At 47.3% G+C, this 7,366-nt stretch overlaps 1 protein-coding gene and 2 pseudogenes across 1 annotated transcript; 1 reads left to right on the top strand and 2 right to left on the bottom strand.

Annotated features, from left to right (window-relative positions):
- The window catches only part of LOC109483171, an 8,533-nt pseudogene extending 7,915 nt beyond the window's left edge, over positions 1-618 (bottom strand).
- A 1,592-nt stretch (positions 619-2,210) lies between these two features.
- Positions 2,211-3,849, bottom strand: LOC109483170 (olfactory receptor 10A4-like). Its single transcript, XM_019786157.1, has one exon. The coding sequence runs from the start codon at positions 3,669-3,671 to the stop codon at positions 2,211-2,213; it is 1,461 nt and encodes a 486-aa protein (XP_019641716.1). The 5' UTR covers positions 3,672-3,849.
- A 1,924-nt stretch (positions 3,850-5,773) lies between these two features.
- LOC109483172 lies at positions 5,774-7,287 on the top strand (annotated as a pseudogene).
- The last annotated feature ends 79 nt before the right edge of the window (positions 7,288-7,366 follow it).

Genomic DNA, 7,366 nt, shown 5'->3' with positions numbered 1-7,366 from the left:
TAGAGGGATATCCTTCATTTGCAAACAGAGTGTTTTGGCTTAAGAGGTATTTCCTGAAAGAGACGGTCGCTAGAGTTGAGGGTGAAAATAAACTGGGGTGTGCCCCCTTAGGCGTCGCCAAAATGTGGTGCACATTTTGGTGCATAGCTACAGCAAGGAAGTTATTTTTGTATACCCATCCAGTATTTCGAGCCCTGCAAGTGTTACACACACACAAAAATATTCGGGTATGTTTGCTATCAGGATGCATCGAAAAGACCCCAGAAGAAAGTGAGAGGTACAGGAAGAAGCGTACCGTTTCGGCTGGACCTGATGATGGAGAGAGAACGTCCGTGTTTGGCGCGCAAACCGACAGACACACAGGTTCCGTGCCGTTCTCGCCATTGTTTGACGTCCCCGAAATCTCGCGCTTCCGCTTTAAGGAGAGTTTGGAAACGGGTTTCACGCCACCGTCAGCACCGGAAGGTTCCGATTTAACGTCTGCACCGTCCGTTGAGGTGCCATTTTCGTGCGGCTCTGATTTCGAACGGTTTTCCTCAGAGTCAGACAACAGGACGACTTCTCCACCGTCCGCCATTTCTGTTCTGCAACCTTCGCCCTGTGACGTCACAAGTATACGGCGCTCTGATTGGACAAGAACGCGGAGGTTGAGGCCAAAGTAAATCCTTTGTCGTCTTCTTCTTTTTCCGTTGTACAACATTTCATGACGAGGGTGTTTTAATTTTGACAACTCAAACCTTGTATGGAATGCTTTGGAAAGGATTTAAGCCAAAATGCATTACGATTAAGGGGGCACACCCCAGTTTATTTGGCGTTTCTATTCGAAGCTGCACACCCTCAAATCTAGCGACCGTCTCAGCCGTGGAATAATTCAGAAGGACTGTATATGGGACGAAAGGATATCTCTACAGCTACAAGACCGGCTGAGTTTGGTTTCTTCGACCTTTTTAAGTTTGGTAAAATCAACGAAAAAACATTATTTTCACTCCAAAATTAATGCACAAAATTCGGCAAAAAAAGATAATCAAATGGGCCAAGGGAGTCCGGCGGGGAGGTAGTTTCTTTCCCTCCGATGGCCTGTGGAAAGTCGCGGGTTTCTTTGTAGTCCACTGACTGCGCGGCATAGTCAAACCGCAAGGCGGCCAAACTCCCCCGGCAAATATTCGCCTATATATAGCCAGGGTAGTTAGTCTGGTAGAGACTAACATAAACCCTGCATGTGCTGTTGCCCAGAACTCAGAACTGCATCACAATGAACAGACGAAAGTTTCGGCATGTTCGTGCATGTGTGCGTGACTAACATTAACGAACTCATACCGATTCAACAATTACTTTTACACCACGATTAAGGGTGGCAGTTGTTTTAGTTCCCTGCTCGTCTCTTGGTTGAGAGGAAACGTTTAAGCCTTCGCTTCCATTTCTCTCAATTACTTTAAGCTGAGAGACTTCCGCTTGAGTCAACTGAATCCCCATCACACACGTAGCTAAACACCTTGCACTTTATATCTAATACGTAAAAACCTTTATCATATTTCATCAATGGGGGTCTGCATGGGGGGATCTTGGCAACGCTTAAACGGTAAATCAAAGATGAAAAATCAAATGCAGGCAGTCTACAATGCAAACGATTATTACATCGAACATAGAACTTTATTGACACAACAAAAGTACAGCGACTTTTGTAAGCTCCTTAACTATACATATGAAGGCGTTTCTGACATTTTGTTTATAAATTACCATCATATCAAGTGATAGCCTGTGTGCCATCCTTTGTAGTTTCCGCAGTCTTGTTGGGCGTGGGCGTTATTTTTGTGAGCGACGCGAGTAATATTACGGTTTCGCTCTCCACCTTCTCTCCGCGGCAAAAACTCCCTCGGCAGCAAATCGTCCCTCGCGGCCGCATATTTCTCGCGTCGCTCACAAAAATAACGCCGACGCCCAACAAGACTGCGAAGGAGGCTAAATCAAGTGAATGAGGAGTTTGAGGATCGGTACGCGGTGCAAAGAAGCTTACCTCTGCTCTTGTGACAATACACAGTAGTTTGGTCGTGTTCCTAGTCCCGCTGAACTATTTCTAACCAGTTAATCTTACGTATATCGGTTCTATAGCTGATCTAACACAACGAGTTACTTTTTGTCTTTTGTGGATACAAGGAGGTTAAAAATCAAATCTAAAGCTCCTTGGTGTATCAGTCATCTTCAGTGTTGGCTCAAAGTTTGTTGCCTGACTTGATTGCACTTTCCTGCCATGCCAACTTCCGACGCGCAGCCGAAAGCTCTGAAGTGGTCGCACAAGACTCTGTTCCTGCGCTCATGTCTACCTTTCTTGTCTGCTTGTTGTGTGCCTGGTCGTCTTCTGCTGTCGTCTTCAGGCCTTCTGTAGACATTTGAGCTGGTGTTGATACTGTGGCCGACGCACCTTGCCCAGACCCTGTGACAGCTAACATCTCTAAGGCTGAACTATCCTGATGCCTCTGTGCCGACTCCACTTGCCCAGGAACACCAGTGATAGTATCCAGCCTTACGCTATGTTGCTGCTGCCGTGCCGACGCTACTTGCCCAGAACCGGTGATATCCACCATCCCTGCGCTATCCTGATGTTGCTGCCCTGCAATTGGCGGCCCACCTTGGCTAGTACCGGTGATCGCAGTCATCTCTACCCTATCCTGCTGCCTCCGTCCCAACCGTCCCTGCCCAGTACCAGTGACAGCAGCCGGTAGCTGGTTGTTGGGCCTCCCGCACAGCTCTCGAAATGCTCGACGGAACTCCGGTAGCCGGAAGCTGTAGACGACAGGGTTGGCCATGGACGATAGCGTCAGGAACATCAGGATGACCACGCTTTCGGCGACAACCAGGGCGCGTGGTGGCATTTGTTCCTTACTGGTCAAAGCGCGTAACGTGGCCACCTGGAAAACGCTAGTGGCCACTGTCACAGTCAACACGGTAGCGTGCGGCACCATGGTTTTAAACGCCTTAGTCTGGAACACCCACAGATGCCGGTTCTCGTCCCTTTCCTGTTGTCTCCTGGCCTCCTTAAAAACACGACAGTAGAGTACTGGGATTGAGAGTGCAGTGAGTACTAGAATGATCAAGTAAGTGTTTTTGAAAATGTCATGAAAGGAGAAACTGTTCCCAAGACCGTAGTCGCAAATCACGCCGTATTTGGGCGGTCCGCCGAAAGCCATCGGGGCCAGTGCGAATCCGAAGAACAATGACAATGCCCTGGTCGTGAAGATGCCTACAAGCACACGTTTGGTGGTGACTTTGTCATGGTAGTGCAGGGGATCGCACACGAAGTAGTACAGGTCTATCGCCACCATGAGGTAGGTACCAAGCATGGACATCCCACACGCGGGTGCGACCAGCGCTCTTGCTGAGCACCATAGGTGCTGCCCGCTGACATCCTGCCGGAAAAGTGCGTAGACGCGCACGGGAATCAGGCAACCGGTGAAGACGATGTCGTCTACCACCAGGTTACACCGTAGGTAGTGGCTGGGCTTTTGCAGATACTCTTTCTTCCAAACCAGGAAGATGAGCAGCAGGCCGCATCCCACCGACAACACCAGGCTGATGATGAAATATGCCGTCTGCAGATCGCGAGATGTTGAGCTGAGGGACAGAACTTGGTTGATGCCGTCTTCTACTAGCGAACCGTCCGTTTCTTCTTCCATACTGATGATAGTTTCTTCCACAGGTGCCGGCGTCCCTTCTCATACGTATAGCAAGAAAACTCGTCGCATAGCCAGGAATAGTCTTTCTGGTTATGTGAAAAGAGTGACTAGCCAGCAGTGTACTCAATGGCAAGTAGTCAAGACGACGGAAAAAGTATTCAGAAACGTTATTACTGTATGGGCGAGAGAATGTTGTTGCAATTTGCAATTAACAACCTTTTCGTACATCTCTTGGCGTCGAATCTATTCAGCGTCTGACCTTTACATAACGTTTTCAAGGACTGTTGAGGGTCTGCATGGGGGGATCCCGGTAACGTTTAACGGTAAATTGGCGCACATTTTTTATTTTCATACAGCGCTAGATTCTGGGACACGTCGGCAGATCTAGAACGCATTGCACCTGCAGGAAACCTGCCGTAATGTATTATGCATAGCAATATAAGGTTCAACATCCTGTCGGTAGGTTCCAAATATTGTGTCGGAAAAGATATCGTCTGCAACAGGCAAAATTCTGATGCAACGTTGATAAAAAAAATCCAACGAAAACCGCTAGATTCTCGCAGACGCGGTACGTTCTGCCAACGTGTCAGATTCGGGTATCTGAATTGGGGAGAAAAAGTGACCAATGACAATATAGATTGTAAATACCTACATTTGTTGAACCAAAGTGATATCATATTGATCTGTACATTCCGACATGATTGTAATTTGTATTTCCCTACTATTAATTAATGATTTATATTGTAAACAAACATCAGAAATCAGCCCTGTATGTCAAGGCTGCGAGATATGTTGTTGATACGTTGATACAAATAAACAAATAAATAAATAAAAAATACTGCATACCTTGCAATTAAGAGCGCATGCAAGATACAATGTACTTCATCACATCAGCGTTCCCGACCAGCCGGATGTTTCCTGGGTGTCCTGGGTGCATCCACTAATGAAGAGGGCAAGTGAGCGCCACATGCACTCGCATTTATGGGGCCCGGGGGCATGCTCCCCCGGGAAAACTTGTATTTTAGACCTTCAATGACGCATTTTCCCGCATGTTGAGAGGCAAGGACGGGTCCGGGTGATCTGACTTCGCAAGTAACGAAGAATTGCTCAAGAACGCATCTCGCCGAATTCAGGATGGCATTCAAATCTTTCAAATTTGTCTTTGCGTCTGTGCTGCTAACGCTGGAAACGCCTGACGCTCTTGAAAAAGCTTCTCCTTCGTCAAATAAACGAGTTTTAACCGCCTAAGTCAAATCAAAGGGATTATCTTTACACACAAAAAGTTGGCGGTATTGATAAACTTTTTTGAAGATGTCAAATATTTAAACTAGATAGTAATATTAGCGGTTGCTAATATACTATAGACAGGTTTGCGTTGTACATAGTCATTGTAGTGTAACTTACAATATGTTTTTTGTGTGTGCTTTACCTTTTACAGGGTTCCTTCTCATCCTTTTCTAATCCCCACTTACCTTGTAAACAATTTCGTCATCAATATACTAACAAAAGAACAATAGTTACACCCAAAACAAAATTTCACTTCTTTATGACTTCTCTATGCCCCATGACCTTTAACCTTTTGAGGGTCATGCAGGCGTCAAGGCCGCACAACACAGTATTTATGGGCGAACCCCGTAGTCAAAAGTAGTCCGGGCACAAATTAGTGCTGCACAATACTAGAGAAGGGTGCAGAGATTGTTCTGAGCATGGTATCGAGATAGAACCTGTGGTAAATGTTAGAGGAATATGTCAGTTTTGAGACTGTAGAAGTTGACTTATGGTGCGTGTTCAGTCGGCGTAGATTTGCGCTTGGATACTTGTCCCGCCTAGTACTGTGCGTCGGCTGCAGTTCCATGACCTCCGCAATGGCGCTAATAAAAGAGGGCATGAGAAGAAAACTAGCCGGCAAATTTGAGCTCATTTTCGCATAATTTGTACACTATACCCTGAAATTAAACATATCAAAAATCTGAACCTTGCTTGTGCACCCTACTATGATTTTCAGTGAGTCGAAGTGAGTCACTTTGGGGTCTTTAACTATAGAATAGAAATCCCCATAGGGCTAAAACTGTGTTGTGCCGCCTCAACAGCGCCCTCCCCACGCCTGTGCCCACCTACCTACCGAACTACCTACCTACTGCCCAAGTCAAGTGCCCGGGCGGGCCTGCCCAAGTCAAGTGCCCGGGCGGGCCTGCCCAAGTCAAGTGCCCGGGCGGGCCTGCCCAAGTCAAGTGCCCGGGCGGGCCTGCCCAAGTCAAGTGCCCGGGCGGGCCTGCCCAAGTCAAGTGCCCGGGCGGGCCTCATCTCTGAGTGGCCTGCGTCAAAGTCGTCCCCCCGTCTGCACAGCGTCATTGCGCCATACTTGGTGGTCGTGGGCAATCGTCTTCAGGTTTTCTAGAGTCAGACTGGGTTGGTGCATAGTCCGGAAGATCTGGACACTCTAACCTAAATGCGAGACTGTGGCATTGTCACTATGGAGTGCTGTAAAGAGAACGCTGCGGTTAACGTTGGCTGCGACTTCAGAACCAGTTGTCTGTACGCAAAAGGACTTGTCGAGGAGAAAGCTTTTGCGAAGCAGCAGTGTTCGCAGCCTTTCGAGGTTTCCGACGCCGTGGACATTAGAACTGAGTGTGTGGAACAAGACGTAGACGACAAAGAATCACTCATCAGAACTGTTCTAGCAGACACCGAGACCGACTCGAGACTTGGGTTCGGTGCGTCTCAGAAGCAGCCGAGGAAAATGTCCAGAAGAAATGAGAGAGAGCGCCAGCGAGTCCGGATGGTGAACATGGGCTTCGCCAACCTACGAAACCTCGTGCCGGACGGGCGGACCAACAAGAAAATGTCGAAGGTGATTGTTTTCTTCTTCTTCTCCTTTGGTTTGAGGGGGCCAACATTAGCATAATGATACACAAAGTGGCACACACAACTACATTACTAATACAAACTTTGTTACATTATCACATAAATACACCAAATTATCATCTTTAGAACCACAACAGTGCTATATCTACAGTTTGTTATGTGACTGAATGGTTCTATCAGGCACAGTTCTATATAGTCTCCTCCGCGTATCCATGAACGTAGTTTGCCCCAGGCACGTTTCTGAACACTAGTGGACTATTCAGAACCGTGCCTGAACATTGTTTTGAATAGAGCACAGTTCTGAATACAACTGATATGGGTGTACTATACAGATAGAATACCCATAGTGTTTCACCCCCTACCCTCCAAAATCCTATCCAGTTGCTTGAGTAACTGTTGTTTTTTGGCGTAACAAACGAATATCTCTATCTCTCTATCTTAGGTTGAGACCCTCCGCTCGGCGATGGAGTACATCCGGCAGCTGAAGGAGCTTGTGGAAGAGCACGATGCGGTAACCGCCGTGCTGAGCCAAGCATTCCCTCGGGCCCAGGCGCACCTCCCCCGCCCAGTTACAGCTACGAGTCCGATGGCTCCAGTAACCCCATGTCGCCGGAGGAGGAGGCAGAGCTTCTCGACTTAATAAACTAAACTTTAATTAGGCCATGTTGATTTGATTATATGGATGACATCCTCTGGGAACCTTAAATTTGATGCGAACGTACGAATAAAAAAGGTTTGCCCCCCCCCCCAAAAAAAAAAGTTGCTTTCAATATGAAATCTACGTGGTTTTNAAGGTTAAAAAAATGACCACAGGGTATGGTTTGCTGAAT

Source organism: Branchiostoma belcheri, unplaced genomic scaffold (genome assembly GCF_001625305.1).
Source record: "Branchiostoma belcheri isolate BF01 breed outbred unplaced genomic scaffold, Haploidv18h27 scaffold623, whole genome shotgun sequence".
NCBI lineage: Eukaryota > Metazoa > Chordata > Leptocardii > Amphioxiformes > Branchiostomatidae > Branchiostoma > Branchiostoma belcheri.
The sequence above is the reverse complement of the archived record's forward strand: the minus strand, read 5'-3'. Positions and strand labels throughout refer to the sequence as shown.

Excerpts from the sequence above, each read along its gene's own strand:
- LOC109483170 (XM_019786157.1), bottom strand. The coding sequence starts at position 3,671 with ATGGAAGAAGAAACGGACGGTTCGCTAGTAGAAGACGGCATCAACCAA.